Source organism: Cetorhinus maximus, chromosome 3 (genome assembly GCF_964194155.1).
Source record: "Cetorhinus maximus chromosome 3, sCetMax3.hap1.1, whole genome shotgun sequence".
In the NCBI taxonomy this organism is placed as follows: Eukaryota; Metazoa; Chordata; class Chondrichthyes; order Lamniformes; family Cetorhinidae; genus Cetorhinus; species Cetorhinus maximus.
The window spans coordinates 28,842,994-28,864,729 of NC_135881.1; the positions used below are offsets into that span (position 1 = coordinate 28,842,994).

Here is a 21,736-nt window from a genome sequence, read left to right on the forward strand (position 1 = left end):
TTGTCTTTCTGGGTCAAAGAGGTTAAGTGGCATTCCAGGAACATATGGTGGTGTAGTGGTAATATTGCTGGACTAGTTATCTAGAGTCTCAAGCTAATGCTCTAGGGGTGGGTTCAAATCCCATCATCGCAGCTGGTGGATCTGAATTCAGTTAATAAGTCTGGAATTGAAAGCTAGTTCCTGTAATGGTGACTGTAAAACCAGCATTTGTTGTCCGTCCCTAATCACCCTTGGCTTGCTGGGCCATTTCAGAGGGCAGTTAAGAGTCAACCACATTGTTTTCCTTCCCTAAAAGACATTAGTGAACCAAATGGGTTTCTATGACAATTGATACCATGAAACAATCAAAAATAAAAGACCCTTTTTAAGAACAAGTACCAGCCTGAAACTTTCCGCAAAAAGCTTAATCCTTATTTACTGAACAAATGCAGCAACTTCTTGAAACTCATAGGGAGGTTGAGAACATGCTTCCATGTTTGTGACACATAAATCATCCAACAATTTGTTTACAACTCATGGTGTATCTCTTCCTATAAATTGCTGGGTTATTATCTCTCACAATTGTATGCACATAAATCTCAATATTTTCCCAGCAAATTCTAGGCCATTTGTTAGTCCAGATTTTCTGTCTCTTAAATGATGACAGTAAGGCTAGAATTAATCTAGGCAGATGCCTCAGAACTATTGCCAGCTGACTCTTGAATATTAAAGAGGTGTTTGTAGAATTAGACACAGCAACGATGATTCAGAGACTTGATTTGCAACAATAATTTGTTGCATCTCAAGTACTTAGCAAGATTTGACACACAAGTTGCTATATAAATCTTTCTTTACGTTTATAGTCATTACTTCTCTTTCAATCCTGTTTTGAATTGCAAAAGAATAAGCAAATCCACTTGCTTAATAATTTTATTCACTGTACATTGCTATCTGCATATACAGTTGATATAGAGGACAGGATATCAATCAATGGATGCTGAAATTTAGTCAATAACTGAAAAATATTACATAATGAAGCCAACAGAGCCAAAAACCTGAAGTTTCCAAACAATGATAAAATGGGCTTTGGCTTTGTATCTCCCTCGTCATTAATTCCTCTGAATTTCCTTTCTGTCAGCAGTGGAAAACAGTTTCACAATACAAGATATAATCACAAGCAAGTCAATGCACAGATAACACAAAAATATTCCATTGCATACCCCAAGCTAACAGATTTTTCTTTTTTTGATGGAGAAATGTTTTGAACTTTCCTATTTGTGGCTGATCCTCTATTGGTACCAAGAAAAGCACACAAGGCTAAATAATGAGCCCTAATTTGGCAATCCCAATAAAATCATTGTTTGGGGCTGTGCAAATATAGAAAAAAAAGACTACCATTATTATTTGTATAAAACAGGGAGATACCTTTCATGCCGCTGAACAATATATAAGAAAAATATTTCATTCTACAGCATTGACAATTATGCAAAGTAAATGCCAAAAACACAACGGCTAAAAAAAACAAAAATCGTAAGTATAATTATCCTCAAACATGAATTTGTTTAAATAATATCTTAATACATTTATATTTAAGGCACAGTAATACCTGCATGGAGCAATGATAGCTTGACCCAACAGACTTGACTGACTCAGCTTCAGTGTTCCACCTCTTGAACCAAATACTCAATATTACAGCATTAACTCAAGTCACAGAGTGCACTTCTCAGGGAAATTGTAGGAGAGAAATCTTGAACATTATTTTGCATTAAAAGGGACAGAATCATGTAGTGAGCAAGGATTACTGCACATATAAATTCCAATCTTTTGGTGTTTATAATTTTCTACAGTTTGTTTTTGAATTGGAGTCCTTATTACATTTGAATAGAAATGCTAATGTACCTGAAGAATGAATTCCATTATCTATGTAGGAGCAACTATCTTTAGCATATGATAACAACGGACACAACTACTTCTTTTAGCATCACAAAGTAGTTGACTCTCGCTGTTTGCAATTTTTCTAACGTGAAATAATGTTAAATTAAAAATAGACTGTAGAAGCCAGTCTTCATATAAAAAGGGAAAAGCTTTGTATCCATATGGAAATAAATATTGTACCATACAGAATAAAACAAACGTGAACTGAATCCTTTAAGGTAAAAACAATTGACCTCATGGTTTCTGTAACTGATCTAGGCTTGTCAATACAACTCAATTTTTGAATTAAGATTCAAATCTTGTCATTTCCCTATCTCACTAATAATAAGTTTACCACTTTTGCCTTGAACACTACTTCTACAGCAATAATCTGAATACCAAAGGATCGAGTTAACTATTCTGACTGAAGATGTTTCAGAATGAAGAATGTGTTTAGCTATATGGTTTCCCAAAATATGAAACAGCACTGCAGCAAATAATATTCGTAGCACATGATTACACTTCTGATTAAGTAAAACAAGTGTCAAGAGAATTTAAAAGTTTTTGAGAGTTTGAGATTTGATGATTAAAATCTGAAAATGTTTTACTTCTGTAGCTCAGTTCTACAATACCTTCTAACATCCAAAATTAAACAGCATTAACCAACTCAATGGTTTTGAACCCCTTATTACAACGCAGCTTTTGATCTACTGGGATTGAATTAAACTTTCATGCACTGATAGAAGATGTCAAAAGCAACCATTGAAAAGACATTTGCTCCCCTGTATTTAAAGGAGGCCAATATCTGAAATACTGTGAAGTCTCATTAATATTTTTAATACACTTTCATATTTATATTTATATACAATAAAATGTTTTATGGGCGCAACACCATGTACTATTACTCCAATAGCATGCCTTGGAATGTAGAATCTCGATTCTTCTCTATGATTTCCTACAGTAAGATTTTGATGTCAGTCATGTCTGCAGGGAAAGAAAACTAAGCACACAATCCCCAATTCACCCATTTACTCAATTAAGAACAGATTTGGGGAAGGTCTTAGAACTGGGCAGTTGCTTGTCCTGTCAGTCAATAAGTGTATGGTGATTGTGTAGTGGGAGTTTCTCAGGAGAGGCAAAGCCATAAATACAGGGACCAGGGAATAATAAATGAGTAAAGAACTCATTTTAAATGGTGCTCAAATCTCCACAACAAAAAGTCAAAACTAAAATAAATAATCATCACTGAATCCCCTGGTGATGACTGGAGATTCCTGATTGTAAAGTTCAGGTTTCCTCCTCCATAGATTGCATCCCTTCATTATTTCACTGGTAAGTACACAGTGTAATATGTGTTAGACAACAAGTCAATAAGGTTTGATATTTCACATCATAGCAGATGCTTCTAATGCAGAACTGTACACTGCAGGGCTACTGTAAAAAGCATGAGGCAATTGCTTAATGAGACATGCACATCTTGTTACTTCAATAAATGGAAGATTCTCCCTTCTGCATCCTTCACAAGCATCTGATATCACATACAATATATAAATCACACTTGCTGTATTTACACATTATACATTGCAAACTTACAAAAAGCAAGGCTGACGTAATCCTGGATCAACATTCTGCCTCACACTGTATTTTTACAGTCTTGTACAGTAAAGAAATTTTCTTTTGACCAAAAGGATAGTCAGTGCACCCACTGCAGGTTATACATTTTACTACCGTAAGAGTCACACCAGTAACTGTTCTGATAAAAAATAAAATAAAAAAAAGCTTACTTCATGAATAAAAGTCATTTAAAAAAAATGCAACAAGCAGTGCCAACACTCAGTAAAATCTATACTGAGAAGATGACTTCATCTGTAAAACCTGTGGTGCATTCATTGGCATGTGTGCAAAGCTTTAGGTGTGATGCTGGTGCTCCTGGGATAATTTTTTTTTAAAACTGCTAAAAGTCTTGGTGGCCAATGGTGACACTGGGTTGGTGCTTTCTCTAGGCTTGGGGCTGGTGCCTGGTTCCATCCTCTGTTAAATCATACCTGGAAGGTGATTACAGGTAAAATTAGAGATGCTGTAAAAACTACATTGCACTGTCTTATAAGACAAGAGTTTTCAAGACGTTTTGAATGCAGAAAGGTAATATATTTTCTTCACTCTATGCAATGTTACAAGACACAAGAATGATTTGGATTTCATTTTTGTTTTTTGAAGTCAATCAGAATTTGAGTTAAACAGAGAGCTGAGGCTGACTGGCATCAACAAGGGCTTTTTCATTTGGTGAGGCTAGATAATGTCAATAGCACAACGACAGGCAAACTGAACACTGCCTCTAATGATGTCAGAATGGCACAGTAGGTGGCCATTCGGCACACAGTCCATGCTGGCATCCAGTCAATCCCATTCGCCTGTTCTATCTCTGTAGCTCTGCAAGTTTATTTCCCTCAAGTGCCCATCCAATTTCCTTTTGAAATCATTGGTCGTAGCTCCTTCCACCACTTTCGTAGGCTGTGTGTTCCTGGTCAAAACTACCTGCTGCAAAGAAAAGTTTTTCCTCACATCACCCCCTGCATCTCTTGCCCAAACCTTTATATCTGTGGCCCCTAGTCCTTGTAGCATCAGCTGATGGGAAAAGGTTTTCTTAATCAACCTTATCTAAACCTGTCATAATCTTCTACACCTCTATCAGATTTTTCCTCAGCCTCCTTTGCTTCAAGGAAAACAGCCCCAACTTCTCCAACCTAACCTTGTAGCTAAACTCCCTCATCCCTGGAACCATTTTGGTAAATCTCCTCTGCAGTCTCTCAAAGACCTTGACATGCTTCCAAAAGTGCGATGGACAGAACTGTACGCAATACTCTAGTTGCGGCCTCTGAGGATTATAAAGGTTCAGCATAACCTGTTTTTGTTTTTGTACTTATTACCTTTATTAATGAAGCCCGAGATTCCATATGCTATGCTAACTACTCTTGAAAGATGTTCTTCAATTTCAAAGATTTATGCACATGCATGTGCAAGTCCTTCTGTATCTGCACTCTCTTTAGAACTGTGCCATTAAGAATATATTGCCTTTCTTCTGCCAAAATGCATCACTTCATACTTCACAGAATCACAGTGCAGAAGAGGCCCTTCGGCCCATTGAGTCTGCACCGACACGTGAGAAACACCTGACCTACCTACTTAATCCCATTTACCAGCACTTGGCCCATAGCCTTGAATGTTATGACGTGCCAAGTGCTCATCCAGGTACTTTTTAAAGGATGTGAGGCAACCCGCCTCCACCGCCCCCCCAGGCAGCGCATTCAAGACCATCACCATCCTCTGGGTAAAAAGGTTTTTCCTCACATCCCCCCTAAACCTCCTGCCCCTCACCTTGAACTTGTGTCCCCTCGTGACTGACCCTTCAACTAAAGAGAACAGCTGCTCCCTATCCACCCTGTCCATGCCCCTCATAATCTTGTACACCTCCATCAGGTCACCCCTTCAGTCTTCTCTGCTCCAACAAAAACAACCCAAGTCTTTCCAACCTCTCTTCATAACTTAAATGTTTCATCCCAGGCAACATCCTTGTGAATCTCCTCTGCACCCCCTCCAGTACAATCACATCCTTCCTATAATGTGGCGACCAGAACTGCACACAGTACTCCAGCTGTGGTCTCACCAAGGTTCTATACAACTTCAACATGACCTCCCTACTTTTGTAATCTATGCCTCGATTGATAAAGGAAAGTGTCCCATATGCCTTTTTCACCACCCCACTAACATGTCCTTCCATCTTCAGAGATCTATGGACACACACACCAAGGTCCCTTTGTTCCTCAGAACTTCCTAGTGTCATGCCGTTCATTGAATACTTCCTTGTTAAATTACTCCTTCCAAAGTGTATCACCTCACGCTTTTCAGGGTTAAAGTCCATCTGCCACTTATCTGCCCATTTGACCATCCCCTTCTATATCTTCCTGCAGCCCAAGACACTCAACCTCACTGTTAACCACCTGGCCAATCTTTGTGTCATTCGCAAACTTACTAATCCTAACCCCCACATAGTCATCTATGTCGTTTATATAAATGATGAATAATAGGGGACCCAGCACAGATCCCTGTGGTATGCCACTGGACACAGGCTTCCAGTCACTAAAGCAGCCTTCTGTCATCAGCCTCTGCCTCCTACAACTAAGCCAATTTAGAATCCACCTTATCAAATTACCCTGTATCCCATGTGCTGCTGCCTTTATAAGTCTCCCATGTGGGACCTTGTCAAAGGCTTTGCTGAAATCCATATAAACTACATCAACTGCACTACCCTCATCTACACACCTGCTCAACTCCTCAAAAAATTCAACCAAATTTGTTAGGCATGACCTCCCTCTGACAAAGCCATGCTGACTATCCCTGATCAAACCTTGCCTCTCCAAGTGGAGATAGATTCTCTCCTTCAGAATTTTCTCCAATAGTTTCCCTACCACTGATGTGAGACTCACTGGTCTGTAGTTCCCTGGCTTATCTCTACAGCCCTTCTTAAATAGCGGAACCACATTAGCTGTTCTCCAGTCCTCTGGCACCTCCCCCGTTGGTACAGAGGAATTAAAAATTTGGGTCAGAGCCCCTGCGATCTCCTCCCTTGCCTCCCTCAGCAGTCTGGGGCACAAATCATCTGGACAGGATTCTCTGTATTAAGTTCCATTTGCATTTGTCTGTCCATTCTGCTAGCCTATCCTGTTACAGTCGATTGGTATCATCCTCGCTGTTTGCCGCACCTCTCAAGTTTGGTATCATCAGTCAATCTTGAAATTTTACTCTGCATTCCAATATCCAAGGGACATATATAGAATAACACCAACAGTGTGGGTTTGATCCCCATTCCGGCTGAGGTAGACTTGGGACCTGCCTCCTCACCCTCTCTTTGAGAGTGGAATGCAATGGCAAACCACCACTGACAAATACTGCCAAGGAAAATGGCTCAGGATGAAGCATCAGCAGACTAAGGATCTGCCTTTGGGCAGAGCACTCGGAATGAAAAATATATGATATATACAAAAAATATGCATACACATATATACATTGAAAAACAAAAGCTCAACAACAAAGATCCATCTGTGGCTCACTCAAGAAGTTATGGATAGTATTAGATTAAAGAAAAGAGTCTTACAATGTTGCAAAAAAACAGTAGCAGATTGGGAGTGTTTTAGAAACTAGCAAAGGGCTAGCAAAAAGTTGACAGAAAGGAAAAAAATAGTATATGAGAGTAATCTAGCCAGAAATGTAGAAACAGATTGTAAGGGCTTTTATAAATGTATAAAAAGGAAAAGATAAGCTAAAGTAAATGTTGATCCCTTAGAAGCAGAGACAGGAGAAGTTATCATGTGGAATGAGGTAATGGCAGAGGCATTGAACAAACGTTTTGGGGGGGGGGGGGCTTTCCAGCCCCAACACTTGCAGGACCAGAAATTCCCACTCAAGGTCAACAGACCTTTGGCTGCTCTCCAAATTTTCTGGTCCAAGCCATGCCGATACCAGCACTGGCAGGACCGGAAAACTCCTGCCCTCATGTCTGTCTTCATAGTAGAAGACACAAGTTTCATATCAGAAATAGACAGCAAACCTAAGGGTGAACAGAGTAAGGAAATTAAGGAAATTAATATCAGCACAGAAAAAGTATTGGAGAAATGGAAGGGACTAAAATCCAACAAATGCCTCGGGCTTCATGGGCTACACCCTAGGGTTCTAAAAGAGATAGTGGATACGCTAGTTTGATTTTCCAAAATTCCTTAGATTCGGGAACAGTCACATTAAACTGAAGGTGGCAAATGTTATACTGCTTTTCATGAAAGGAGTGAGAGAGAAAACAATGAACGACTGGCTAGTTAGCCTAACATCAGTTTTTGGGAAAATCCTGGAATCTGTTATTAAGGAAGTCTTAACAATGCACTTAGAAAAGCATAGTATGATTAGAACGAGTCAACATGATTTTATTAAAGGAAATCCTGTTTGACAAATTTATTAGAGATTTTCAGGGATGTAACTGGTAGGGTAGATAAAGGGGAACCAATAGATGTAGTATACCTGGATTTCCAAAAGGCAATTGATAAGGTGCCACACAAAAAGTTAATAGGCAAGATAAGGGCTCATGGAGTTGAGGGCAATATTTTAGCATGAATAGAGGATTGGTTAACAGATAGAAATCAGAGAGTGAGCATAAATGGAGCTTTTCAAGTGGACAGGCAGCGAATAGTAGAGTGCCACAAGGATCAGTGCTGGGCCTCAGCTATTTTACAATCTAAATTAATGAATTAGATGAAGAGACAGAAAGTAACGTATCAGAGTTTGCTGATGATACCAAGCTAGGTGGAGAGGTAAGTTATGAGGAGGCTGCAAAGAGATATAGGGCAGGATTTCCCAGTCGGCAAGCGGGGAGTGGGGCCCGCTCGCCGACGTGTAAAGTGACATGGGATGACGACGGGCGGAACTCCCGACATCACCCTGCATCATTTCAATTTTCAGGTCAGTGGGGGCTCAGCCGGATTAGCTGTGCGCCCGCTGACCTGTCAACAGCCAATTGAGGCCATTTAAAAATTAATTGCAGTAGTTAAAGTACCTGCCCGTCCAACCTTAAGGTCGGCAGGCAGACCTGTAGCCCTCGCGGGCTTCAGAGGAAGCATGAAACCTCATCCACGGGTGGGATGAGGTTTCATGTAGGTTTGTAAAAATTTAATAAAAGTTTAACTAAAAGTGATGCACATGTCCCAACTCATATGACAGTGTCACATGAGGGGACATGTCAGGGAAATTTTATTTTTCTATTTTTAACATTTTTACATTTGGAGCCGATCTCCCTGAGACAGCACTTAGCCTCAGGGAGATGAGTGTGCTCTTTCGCGCGCATGCATGTAAGAGCACACTCTCAGCTTAGGGAATCCCGCCCCCCGCCCGCACAAGGAGCTTAACTGGCCCGCCCACATAAAATGGCGGCGCGCCCCCAATCTCGGGGCGTTGATTGGAGGCACGCCTGCTCCTGAACTTCTCCCCCGACGGGGGGAAAATTCTACCCATAAACAAATTAGTGGACAACAAGATGGAGTATAATGTAGGGGAGTGTAAAGTTATTCACTTTGATCATAAGAATAGAAAAGCAGAATATTTTGTAAAAGGTGTGAAACTCGCAAATGTTGATGTTCAAAGAGGCTTGGGTGTGCTCCTACAAGGAATGCAGAAAGTTAGCATGCAGGTGCAGCAGCCAATTAGGAAGGCAAAGTGCACTTTGGCTTTATTGCAAGGGGATTGGAGCATAAGAATAAAGAGGTCCTGTATAATTGTAGAGGTTTGGTGAGACCACATCTAGGTTAGTGTATGCAGTTTTGGTCTCTACATTTAAGAAACGATATACATGGGAGGCGGTACAGCGAAGATTCACTAAATTGGTCCCTGGGATGAGGGGGTTGTCCTATGATGAGAGGCTAAGTAAATTGGGCTTATATTCTCTGCAGTTTAGAAGAATCAGAAATAATCTCATTGAGACCTACAAAATTCTGAAGAGGCTCGATAGGGTAGACACTGAGAGATTGTTTCTGCTGACTGGAGAATCTAAAACACAGGGAAACTGTCTCAGGATAAAGGGCTGATCATATAGAACTAAGATGTGGAGAAATTACTTCACTCAAAGAGTTGTGAATCTTTGGAACTCTCTACCCCAGAGGGCTGTGGATGCTCCATCATTGAATACATTTAAGGCTGGGATAGACAGATTTTTGGTCTCTCAGGGAATTAAGGGATATGGGGAGCAGGTGGGAAAATGCAGTTGAAGCCCAAGGTCAGTCATGATCGTATTGAATGGTGCAGCAGTCTCGATGGGCCATACATATATATCAAAAAGAGCTGTGGTCCTAGCCCTAATTCTTGAGGAACACCATTATTTACCAAACTCGTCTGAAAAATAACCACTTACCATGTAAGACCATAAGACATAGAAGCAGAGGTAGGCCATTCAGCCCATTCGAGTCTGCTCTGCCATTCAAAGAGCTCATGGCTGATCTGATAATCCTCAACTCCACTTTCCTGCCTTTTCCCCATAGCCCTTGATATCCTTACTGATTAAAAATCTGTCTATCTCAGCCTTGAATGTACTTAATGACCCAGACTCTACAGCCCTCTGAGGTAAAGAATTCCACAGGTTCACTCCCTCTAAGGAAGAAATTCCTCTTCATCTCTGTCTGAAGTGGGCGACCCCTTACTCTGAGATTATGCCCTCTGGTCCTAGACTCACCCACAAAGGGAAACAACCTCTCAGCATCTACCCTGTCAAGCCCCCTAAGAATCTTATTTGTTTCAATAAGGTCGCCTCTCATTCTTCTACACTCCAATGAGTACAGGCCCAACCTACTCAACCTCTCCTCATAAGAAAATCCCTCCATCCCTGGGATCAACTTAGTGAACCTTCTCTGGACTGCCTCCTATGCCAGTATATCTTTCCTTAGATAAGGGAACCAAAATTGTTCACAGTATTTTAGGTGTGGTCTAACTAATGCCTTGCATAGTTTTAGCAAGACTTCCCTATTTTTATACTCCATTCCATTTGAAATAAAGGCCAACATTCCATTTGCCTTCCCTACTACCTGTTGAACTTGAATGTTAGCTTTTTGGGATTCCTGCACAAGGACTCCCAAACCCCTCTGTGCTGCAGCCTTTCTCCATTTAAATAATATTCATCTCCTCTATTCTTCCTGTCAAAGTGCATAACTTCAAATTTTCCCACATTATATTCCATCTGCCAAGTTTTTGCCCACTCACTTAATCTGTCTATATCTCTCTGTAGATTCTTTGTGTCATCCTCACCACTTGCCTTCCCACCTATTTTTGTGTCATACGCAAACTTGGCAATAGTGCATTCACTTCCTTCATCTAAGTCATTAATATATATTGTAAATAACTGAGGCCCCAACACTGATCCCTGTGGCACTCCACTTGTTACAGGTTGCCATCTTGAAAATGCCCCCCTTATCACAACTCTGTCTTCTATTAGTTAGCCAATCCTCTATCCATGCTAATAGACTACCCCAATACTGTGCGCTCTTATCTTATTAAGTAGCCTTATGTACGGTACCTTATCAAATGCCTTTTGGAAATCCAAATATATTACATCTACTGGTTCCCCTTTATCTATCCTGCTTGTTACCTCCTCAAAGAATTCAAATAAATTTGTTAGGCATGATTTCCCCTTCATGAAGCCATGCTGACTCTGCTTGATTAGATTATGTATTTCTAAATGCTCTCCTATTACATCCTTTATAATAGATTCCAACATCTTCCCAATGACAGGTGTTGAGCTAACTGGCCTATAGATACCTGTTTTTTTGTCTCCCTCCCTTTTTGAATAAGGATGTTACATTGGCCATTCTCCAATCCTCTGGGACTTTTCCAGAATCTCAGGATTCTTGGAAGATTACCACCAGTGCATCCACTATCTCTACAGCTACTTCCTTTAATATCCTAAGATGCAACCCATCAGGTCCAGGGGACTTATTGGCCTTTAGCCCCATTAGTTTCCCTAATACTTTTTCTCTAATGATAGCTACTGTATTTATCTCCTCCCCTGCTTTTGCCCCTTGATTATTTAGTATTTTTGGAATGCTATTAGTGTCTTCTACAGTGAAGACTGATGCAAAGTATTTATTCAACTCCTCTGCCATTTCCTGGTTCCCCATTATTATTTCCCCAGCTTCATTCTCTAAGGGGTCTATGTTCACTTTGGCCTCTCTCTTCCTTTTTATATATTTAAAGAAGTTCTTACTGTCCATTTTTATATTACTTGTTAGTTTACCCTCAAAGTTTATTTTCTCCCTCTTTATTATTTTTTTGATCAGTTTTTGTTGATTTTTGAAGCTTTCCGAATTCTCTGGCTTACCACTAGTCTTTGTCACATTGTATATTTTTTTTTTCAATTTGATACTGCCCTTAACTCCCTTGGTTAACCCTGGTTGGTTTATCCCCTTTCTTGAATCCTTCTTCTTCACTGGGATATATCTTTGATGAAAGTCATGAACTATTTTCTTAAACGCCTGCCATTGTTCATCAGCCGTCTTTTCTGCTAAACTGATTTCCTAGTCCACTCCAGCAAACTCTGCCCTCATTCCATTGTAATTACCCTTATTTAAGTTTAGCACAGTTCTTTCTGACCCATGTTTCTCACTCCCAAACTGAGTGCTAAATTCTACCATATTATGGTCATGGCCATATTATGGGGATATTTTACTCTGAGATCATTTATTAAACGTGCCTCATTATACAATATCAGATCCAAAATAGCCTGATCCCTAGTTGGAATCACAACATAATGTTCTAAGAAACTGTCCTGAATACACTCTATGAATTCTTGCTTGTGTCTACCTCTGCCAATTTGATTTTCTCAGTCTACATGAAGATTAAAGTCACCCATGATTAATGCACTTTTTGTACATGCCCTCATTATTTCCTGATTTATTCTCTGTCCTATAGTATAGCTACTGTTCGGGGGCCTATAAACTACTCCCACCAGTGTCTTCCCCTTGTTATTTCTTACCTCCACCCATATGGATTCTACACCTTCTGATCCAAGATCCTTTCTTGCTATTGTACTTATTCCATCTCGTACTAACAAAGCTACCACACCACCCTTTCCTTCCTGCCTATCCTTTTGAAAAATGACATACCCCTGAATATTTAGTTCCCAGCTTTGATCTCCTTGTAATCACATCTCCATAAGGGCTATACGATCATACCCATTAACCTCTATTTGTGCCGTTAATTAATTTGTTTTGTTCCGAATCCTATGTGCATTTAAGTAAAGGGCCATGAATTTTGCCTTATACAATTTTTTCCCTCTTTGACCCTGTTTGCTGCTTTTTGTTATGTTTGTATACTCTGTCCCTTCCTGTCACACTCTGGGTATCATTACCTAAATAGCTGCCCTGCAAGGCTGCCATGTCCTTTTGCTTTGTTAGCCTACGTATCCCCCTTCCAGAGCCTTCCCCACCTCTATATAATGGAGTATATGTAATAGAGTATTTCAACAGAGCTAGAATCTAACATAAGACAAGACACAAACATGAATAAAAGCCAACAGAAGTGTCCACTCAAGATACAGGCACATATCACTGCATTTTAACTACAGAATGCAGAAGATAAAAGTGAAGTTAACATACTGCCCTTTCACCTCTGGAATCTGGCGCTAATCCTATTAATCTGCCCTGGGTTTGCAATCTCAATCAGCAGTTATTAAAGGTGCCATGTAGAATGACTGTAAACATTCTCAACTTCATTTTTTTCTGATAGATTGTTGGCTCATGATAAAACGCTAGTCAGAACTCAGGAACTGAAAATATCACAGAGCAGGTATGGTGTTCAGTGGTTGGGGTTAAGGAACAGTGGCCTAGATTTTCATGGAATCATGGAGAATCCAGGGACCTTTAAAAATGGTGGACAGGGGCCCCGATCCTGAAGTCCTGCCCCATTTTCAACAGATCCTATTTTCGCCTGGGTTGAGGGGATAAACAGAGGTAAACGCACAAGAAACCCAAACACAGCAGGATCATTTAAATTCAGTGCTGAGTTCAAACAAACCCCATTTTCACTGAAGCAAGGACCTTATCCTGCAGCGTGAGAGTAACGAATTTTTAGAGATGTAAATGCTTGTGAAGGGCAGAAAAGGTCTATGGAACTGTCAAGCTGTTAAGTTATTTAAATAGTCCGCCCTTTAAAAATAGGGGGAAAAAACTGCCTGCCTGTGTCTCCGAGTTGAAAAAATCTGTTCTGGCAGATTGCTGACATAACCGTATGTCTATCATTATAGCATTATCAATGCTTGACTGTTTCCACAACTCAACATTATCACATTGGCACAGTGGGGGAGGGTGGGGCTGTAAGTTCACAGTTTGATTGACAGCTCAAAGAGGACATTAAAGAGTTAGCTGTCTTTGATGTGGTGTTATGAATACAAATGCTTGTTTATATGAGACATTAAGCACTTGAGGGGATTGATGTAACATTTGGGCTTTCATGAATGAGAGTTTTTTTTTAATACAGTTAAGTCTGTAATTGATATTTAGAACTTTATTTTATATCATCTCAGCATGGTTCCTGAGGGTGTCTATGGTAGATACTGGGTGAGTTGGCATGGTGGTGTACAGGTGGTGGGGGCATGAGCTGGTACTAAATTGGCACAAGGTCTATAGGGGACCATGAGGGTTTGAGGGGGCATGGGTTTGAATGAGTTGGCATGTATCAACATGGGGAGTGAGAGGGGTGTGAGGGGTGAGGGCTAGAGGGCCTACTGTTTACAAAAGCTGGGATGAAATTCCAGAGAACAGAGGCAGCCCATGTGGCCACCGGGGCTGACTCTATCCCACAACCCCCCCTGCACCACAGAACGACGATCCCACCATTTGGGGCACTTTTTTCTCCAAGGTGACTACGGCAAGCTGGAAGATTTCCGGACTCCCCATTCTCTTGGAAGTGAGAATCCAGGCTATTGTTGGTGTGGAGCAGTTGAAGCTTCATGTACATTGCCCCTGGCTCTCACTGATGCTGCACGACATACAAGATGGAAAATGTTATTGAGGAATGGTGGCAAGGAGTGTTTGTGGTATGTCTTCAGGCAGGGTATTAATTCCATGTCTCATTCCTGCTCTAGTGGTTCAGATAGGCTTTAGGAGACATTATTTAAAGAAAAGTAGAGCTCTCCTTGTGTCAATATTCCCTTCTCAACTGTCAAAAACAGATCAATTGGTCATTTAGCTGACAGTTGTGATAAAATGGTTTCCATGCATACCAACACAATAAAATGTTTGGCTTAAAAAAATTAATTAATTGAATAAAGCACTTGGAGATGTTAAGAGAGATAAGGGTAATAATATAAACACAGCAAAATACTGGGAAGACCAAAGCCATCATTTCTGGCATACAACATGAACTCCATACCTTTGCTACTGACTCCAGTCCTCTCCTGCCATTGTCTCAGACTGAACAAACCAAACTGTTCACAACCTCAATGTCCTATTTCATTCTGAGCTGAGCTTCTGACCCTATCATTCTCCCCTTCATTTGGACCACCCACATCCCACCTGAACACATCTGTCACTGAAACCTTCATCCACTCCATTGACTATTCTGGTGCTCCATCCACTGACCTTCCATTCCCTTCAAGCCAAACGCAGTTGTCTGTATCCTAGCCTGCACTGTCCTTAACTCAGTTTGACTCCCACACCCAAGCAATACTTCATATTTAAAATTCTCATCCTTGTGTTTAAATCCCTTCACTGCCACCTCCTTCCCCATCTTCCCAAATTCCTCAGGCCCCTCAACACCTGCCCTCAAACTCAGGAATTCTCTGTCCTCTGTACTTTTAAAAAAACTCGTTCATGGGATGTGGGCATCGCTGGCTCAGCCAGCATTTATTGCCCATCCCTAATTGCCCCTGTTCAGAGGGCATTTTAAGAGTCAAACACATTGCTGTGGATCTTGAGTCACATGTAGGCCAGACCAGGTATGGCTCACCTCTTCTCACCACACATGCTTCATTTCACCATTGGTAAGCATGAATTCAGCCACGTCGGCCTCATGATGTGAAATGCCCTCCCTTACATCCCTCTGCACCCCCCCCTTTTTTTAAGGTTCCCTATAAAACCTTGCTCCTGCCAAACTTATGGTCGCCACCCCCCAAAATCTTCCCCTTTAGCTGAGCATCCACTTTTCTTTATGCTTTTACAAAGTTTCCTGGGGACAATTTTTAATATAAATGAGATAAGTCGTTCAGAAGCTGAAAAGATCACCTGCAGTCACAAATATGCTGCATTTCTAAATGAGGTAAGTATTCTAGCTTTATTGTTCAATTTTCATAGTACTTACCACTGCGTAGAGCCTTTAGTCACCTCCTCCGTTATTTCTATTAGAAGCTACAATGAAAGAACATTAAAGACATAGAGGGTTACAGAGCATCTTAAGAGTATAGACTTGAACTGTTACCCCTACTTTCTCTTTCAACTGTTGACTAAACTGTTGTTCATTTTGAGAATTTTCCTTTCATCTAAAGATAACTAATTAATAAAAGAATGAAGAACAATTCTTTTTAAAAAAATTAAAATGATGCAACAGAAGCATTGATTCTTTAATGAGTTTAATATCTCAAACACTTTGTTTCCCCCTCCTCCCACTTCTGCAGTTATTTTGTCCTGTGCTGGCTACATTACTGACTGGTTAGTATGTACAATATTCCACTTTTCATCACCTCAAACTGTGTGAGGTGCAGCAACTGAATACTGCATGCCATTTAAACTGGCTCTTTACTTAATCTCAGTTTACAAATTCTAATGTAGCAGTTGGGATACAATCCAGTTTGTCACTCAGTTATTGTTGGTGTGGTTATAAAATAGAATTATATAGAATGTACAGCGTTATAACAGGCAAATTCATGTATGCTGGTGTTTGTGTTCCACTTGAGCCTCCTCCCATTCTCTTTACTTCATCTCACTCTATCAACATAATCTTCTAATCCTCGTTTCCTTCTGTGCTTATCCAGCTACTCCGTAAATGCCTCTATGCTATTCATCTCTATTACTCCTTGTAATTCCACCACTCTCTGGATAATGAAGTTTCTCTTGAATTCCTTATTAGATTTTTTTAGTGACTATATTTATGGCCTCTGGTTTTGGACTCCCCCATATACTTCCTATATTTTGTTGCAAAGTGAGTTCTGCTGGTTAATTAACAAAACATGACCAGCCCATTTCATTTTTATGGTTCATAATCAACATTCACTGAGGTCATTTTCAGTTTATTCCTGCTTTGATATCACTCTACCATCACCATTCTTTGAGTCAGAAATCCATCCATTTCTTTTTATTTTATTGCTGGTAGTGTTGCTCTCAGGTAGTGTCACTCCTTTCAAGTTCAACACACGCAAGCACTAAAATAAGTGCAAATCCTGAACAACAAACAAGCCACATCTCTCAACAGAGTAACTATGATATTAGAAGACCAAAGCCATATTTTCAAATGCAGTAAAAGTCTGCCTAAGAAGTTGTACTGACGCTGATCTTTGGTTCCCACCACAAATTCTGTTCAATAGCCACCGGCTCCATTTTGCTCTGTGGCAAATGTTGGAGGTTGAACCAGACTTTTTTGCAACCTTGGTGGCATATTTGAAATCATATTTGGTTTCTGACCACATATCTGATCTACCACCAAGACCACCTATTTCTATCTCGTAACATTGCCCGAATCCATCTGTGTCTCGGTTCAAATGCTGCCGAACCCCTTATCCATGTCTTTGTTACTTCTAGACTTGACTGTTACAGTCACCTCCTGGCTTTCACCCTCCATAAGTTTCGATCCACCCAAAAACCTGCGGCCTCTATCTTAACTCTCACCAAGTCCCATCCATATATCACCCTTTATTCGCTGACCTACAATGGCTCCTGGTCTGGCAAAGCCGGTGTTAAAATTTTCATCCTTTTTTTCTCCCAAATTGCTCCATTGCCTCGCCACTCCCTATCCCTGTAACCTCCAACCTACAACCCTCCAGGATCTTGGTGTTCCTCCAAATCTGGTCTCTTGTGTAACCCTTATTTTAATTGCTCCACCATTGCTGTTAGTTATCCAGGCCCTAAACTCTGGAGTTCCCTGCCGAACTCTCTACCCACTCCTCCTTCTATAAGACACTCTTTAAAGCCTACCTCTTTGACCAAGCTTTTGCTCCTCCCTCTTAATACCTCATATGGCTCAGTGTAAAATTTTGTTTGATAACACATATACGTGTCTTGGAACATTTTACTATTTCAAAGGTGCTGTATAAATATAAGGTGTTGATAAATACAGAGAATGGTGGTGATAATATTCTTCAGGTTCATTTTATCTGAAATTAGACAAATGTGAATGTAGTACTTGCCTTTCCCAGAAGCCCTTTGTCCCTTGATAAAAAGCCACCACTGTTCTTTACAGCTACATCAAGAGTTCTTTTCTGTACCTCTGCTTGTGATACAATGAACTCAAACCTATGGAAGAAACTGAAGATTAGGAAGCTACTTCTTGATGACACAAAAACAGAAAATGCTGGAAAAACTCAGCAGGTCTAGTAGCATCTGTGGAGAGAGAAACAGAGTTAATGTTTCAAGTCCGTATGACCCTTCTTCAGAGCTGAAGAGAAGTGGAAATGTGATGAAATTTATACTGTTTAAGGGGGGTGGGGTAGGTGGTGCTGGATAGAAGGCCAGCGGTAGGTGGGGACGAAGGAGGGATTCACAAAGATGTCATGAACTGAAGAACAAAGAGAGTGTTTTTGTAAAAAAATACACAGTCATTGCTAATAGAGACATTGACTCCACATCGCATAACAGTCAGGAGATCATCCGTGGCATGCCAACTCTCACACATATTTAAAATATTGACTTAATTCTGTGGGACAATAGCATGAATTCAGCACATGTCCCACCAGAATGGGAGGCAGTACCTTTAATGACCAGAGAGATCTTGAATAAAGTGCGTTGTAATGACACACATGTAACTTCATGCCATGCTCTTGGTCTGTAGCACAACAGAGATTCACCACGTGGTGCTCTTACCTGCCTCCCTGTAGTTGGATAAAGACAAGTGGGGATGGATTTACAAAGGGTTGTGGGGTCAGGATCCAGTATGGGTACGATTTGAAAATCACAGTTCTGAACGTCATCTTGGGATCTCAGGGATGGTTTGAAATTTAAGTGCTGGCAGGAGGTTGAAAATGGGAAACCCAGCTGCCACCAATTAACGGTCCCTTAAGATCCTTAAGGAGCTTATTAAGCTCGGATTTAAATTTTTAAACTTTATTTCATTAAACCCTGCAGTCTGATGCACGTTAGGTTTGTTGCGAGGCATATTAGAGTTCACCAATTTTTTTTAAACCTGTTTTTTCCAGGACCTACTTGCACTGGTGCAAGTGATGCTGGACCTTTTATTTTTCCTTAGTGGCCCCTTTCATTTTTGTTAAATCTGCTGGCCTTCTGAGAAGCTGCCTCCTGGAGGTGCCAGGCCTCTCTGATTGGACACCGAGTCACCTCCAGATCAAGTAGGGCACTTACATTCAAAAATAGCGTATGAGAGCGATGCTGTTGAGGTGTGGACTCGGGATCCGGAATCTAAAAATCTGGCCCGTGGTGTCCAAGGCCTGACAGCAGCATCACTGCCTGGCTCCCTTACTGTCTGAAAAATGCAAAATGCTGGATGGAAGGTAGGATTCCTGGGTAAAGGAAAAGGAGAATTCACCTTATCGCTTTTTTCTCCTGAAGACTTTGACTTATCCTTCAGTATAGTGCTCAGGTGCCTGCAGTCCTTCAGCGACTCACCTCTGGTGACCACCTGAACTACAAATCCAAGTGGGAGAGGCACCATCTTGACCAAGCTTGATCTTGTCCTCACTCAGCATTTATGTCAATGCAATACCCAGGTATCACTAAACTGCAGTAACAGTGGGAATACTGTTTGATTTCTTTTCTCTATTCCTAGCGCAGGATAGCAAAAGCCAATCGTTAGATTAACTAGATCAATTGTTAAGTCAGTATAGAACAGGAATAAAACCTGTATCCTTCCTAATTTGTATGGTTCAGTCCATATCATGTGGTGCACTTACTGAGTGGAGAGAACATACCAGATTTATATACTAAATGCATATTTTTCAGAAAATAAAATATGCTTTGGTGAAATCCTCATTTCTATGACATGAGTGATGACAACCCAGACAAACGCTTATACCATATCACTGAGAAAAGCCTTTGAAACTTCAAAACCTATGGGTCAAGAATAAGCCTAAAATTTAGATGGCTGTTGGAATTGACGCGGCTCATAATATCTCCTCAGTTGCATCTTGCATTTAATTATCCTACACTTTACAAAGAAACAATGCAGACACTCCCAAAACCATCACCTGTGCTGCTGCATATAAATGGACCTCTTATGGGAGAACTCAATGATTGGATTCTCACATAGGTAATGTTCTCTAACAGGAAACAACATTCCAAGCATGCTAAATGCTATAATATTGGCATGTTTAATTACTTCCTTGTAAATGTAGTAATGGCTGTGACTGTCATACCACAAATCTCACTTCGAGTAGTGAGTCTTCAGGTTAACAGGCTAATAATACCAGTACATTAGGCAATAACACAATAAATGGTCTCAAACTGGAATATTTTTAAACAAATGGAAAGGTTTCTCTACCCACGTTTCATCATAGACTGGATTTAACTGTCTCTTCAGCACAGACGTTTTTCTCCTTCCTGACCTCCTCTTGTCAGGCAGTAAATACAATCGAACGTATGGATCTGAGCCATCTTCAGAAAAAGCTATTAAATTACTGCAAGGGAAAAATAAATGCAACAAATAGTATCAATTCAAACTTAAGTACATCATCCAGTAATTTAGAAAGACAATCACCACCTTCACACTCCAGAAGAACATAGAAGAGGAGGCAGGGGAGTGGCACTAAGGTGAATTGCTCATTTGGAGAGCTGGTGCAGGCATGATGGGCCAAATGGCCTCCTTCTGTGCTGTAACAATTCTCTAATTCTGTGATTTCTTGGAGTGAGAAATGATGTTAACACAGGTTACATTATTGCCCACAAACTATTCAAATTTCAGTATTAAAGTTGTGACTTTCCTCGTTCTGTCAGTTTACATAAGCCTTCTTATTTTCACTCCACTGTGCATTCTCTCCTCCTGTAACAGCACAACATCTCCCCTGTGTCATGCTGACATGAATCAAGCAAATCATCATCTCTAAACCCTGCAATCCTTCAGCACAAAATAAGAAAACATGGCGTGAAGAAAAGATTTCAGGCAAAGTTGCTCCTTCTAGTCCATGCATGACAACCTTACTGTGGACAAAACCTCTGCCTGTCTAAGATATCCCAACACTCTCTTTCTAACTTCCATAAAGAAAACAGGAGTAGGTTATCCAGCCCCTCCAACATGTTCCAGCAAGAAACAGGAATCAGCTGCTATCAGCCTTCATCAATGAGTAGCTACAATAAAAACCACCTGTTTTCAGTACCTTTTAAAAAGCGTGCGGAGAGTGAGGGGAGTTCATTTTAAAAAGCATGCAGAGAGCAGGCGAGAGTTCATTTTAAAAAGCACGTGGAGAGCAGTTGATTGGTGAGTAGGAATGGTGAGTACTTCTAGTCGTTAAAATAAAATTGAGGTGTTTAGTTTTGTGTTTAGGTCTCTAGTCTTTATTTTTTCTTTCCTAAAAAGAGTTTAAGTATAAGATTGATAGTGTTGTAAAAATTAATTACAATAAATTGTAAAGATCGGGGGATTCTTCAAGTGTAAAGCGCAGGGATACTAGAGTAATTAATTAATAAATTAAATAAAATACAATAGCAATGGCAGGACGGGTGATGTGTTGCTACTGCAGCATGTGGGTGCTGCTGAACACCAAGGTGATCCAGGGCAAACACATCTGTAGTAAGTGTTTGCAGCTCGAGGAACTTCAGATCCAAGTTGAGGAGCTGGAGTCCGAGCTGCAGACATTGCGCCACATCAGGGAGGGGGAAAGTTACCTGGACACTTTGCTCCAGGAGGTCACAAGCCTCAGATTAGGTAGTTCAAATTTGGACTGTGATCAGGGACAGGAGGGTGTGACTGCAGGTGAGGCAGGTATGGGGCCCCAGGGGGTAGTGTTCAAGGAGCCTCGGCCCCTGTAAATGTCCAACAGTTACGAGGTTCTTGCAAGCTGTGTGAATGAGAGCGGGAGCTGCAAGGAGGACTGGCTAACTGAGCATGGCAACGTGGCACAGGGGGTCATTCAAGTGGGGGGAGGAATTGGGAACGTGGTAGTGGTAGG

The 21,736-nt window shown here is 40.7% G+C and overlaps 1 protein-coding gene across 4 annotated transcripts in view; it reads right to left on the bottom strand.

Annotated features, from left to right (window-relative positions):
• Positions 1 to 893: 893 nt before the first annotated feature.
• The window catches only part of LOC144676966 (extended synaptotagmin-2-like), a 237,409-nt gene continuing 216,566 nt past the window's right edge, over positions 894 to 21,736 (bottom strand). For 3 of the 4 annotated variants that reach the window (XM_078537256.1, XM_078537243.1, XM_078537236.1), the window contains 4 exons: positions 20,117 to 20,248; positions 17,810 to 17,915; positions 15,772 to 15,818; positions 894 to 3,938 (listed from right to left, as the gene is read on the bottom strand). In XM_078537256.1, the coding sequence (XP_078393382.1) occupies positions 3,893 to 3,938; positions 15,772 to 15,818; positions 17,810 to 17,915; positions 20,117 to 20,248 (331 nt within the window). In that variant the 3' untranslated portion in view covers positions 894 to 3,892. Of the gene's footprint in view, positions 3,939 to 15,767; positions 15,819 to 17,809; positions 17,916 to 20,116; positions 20,249 to 21,736 lie in introns of those variants that run through there. The other variant, XM_078537250.1, reaches the window with a different exon arrangement.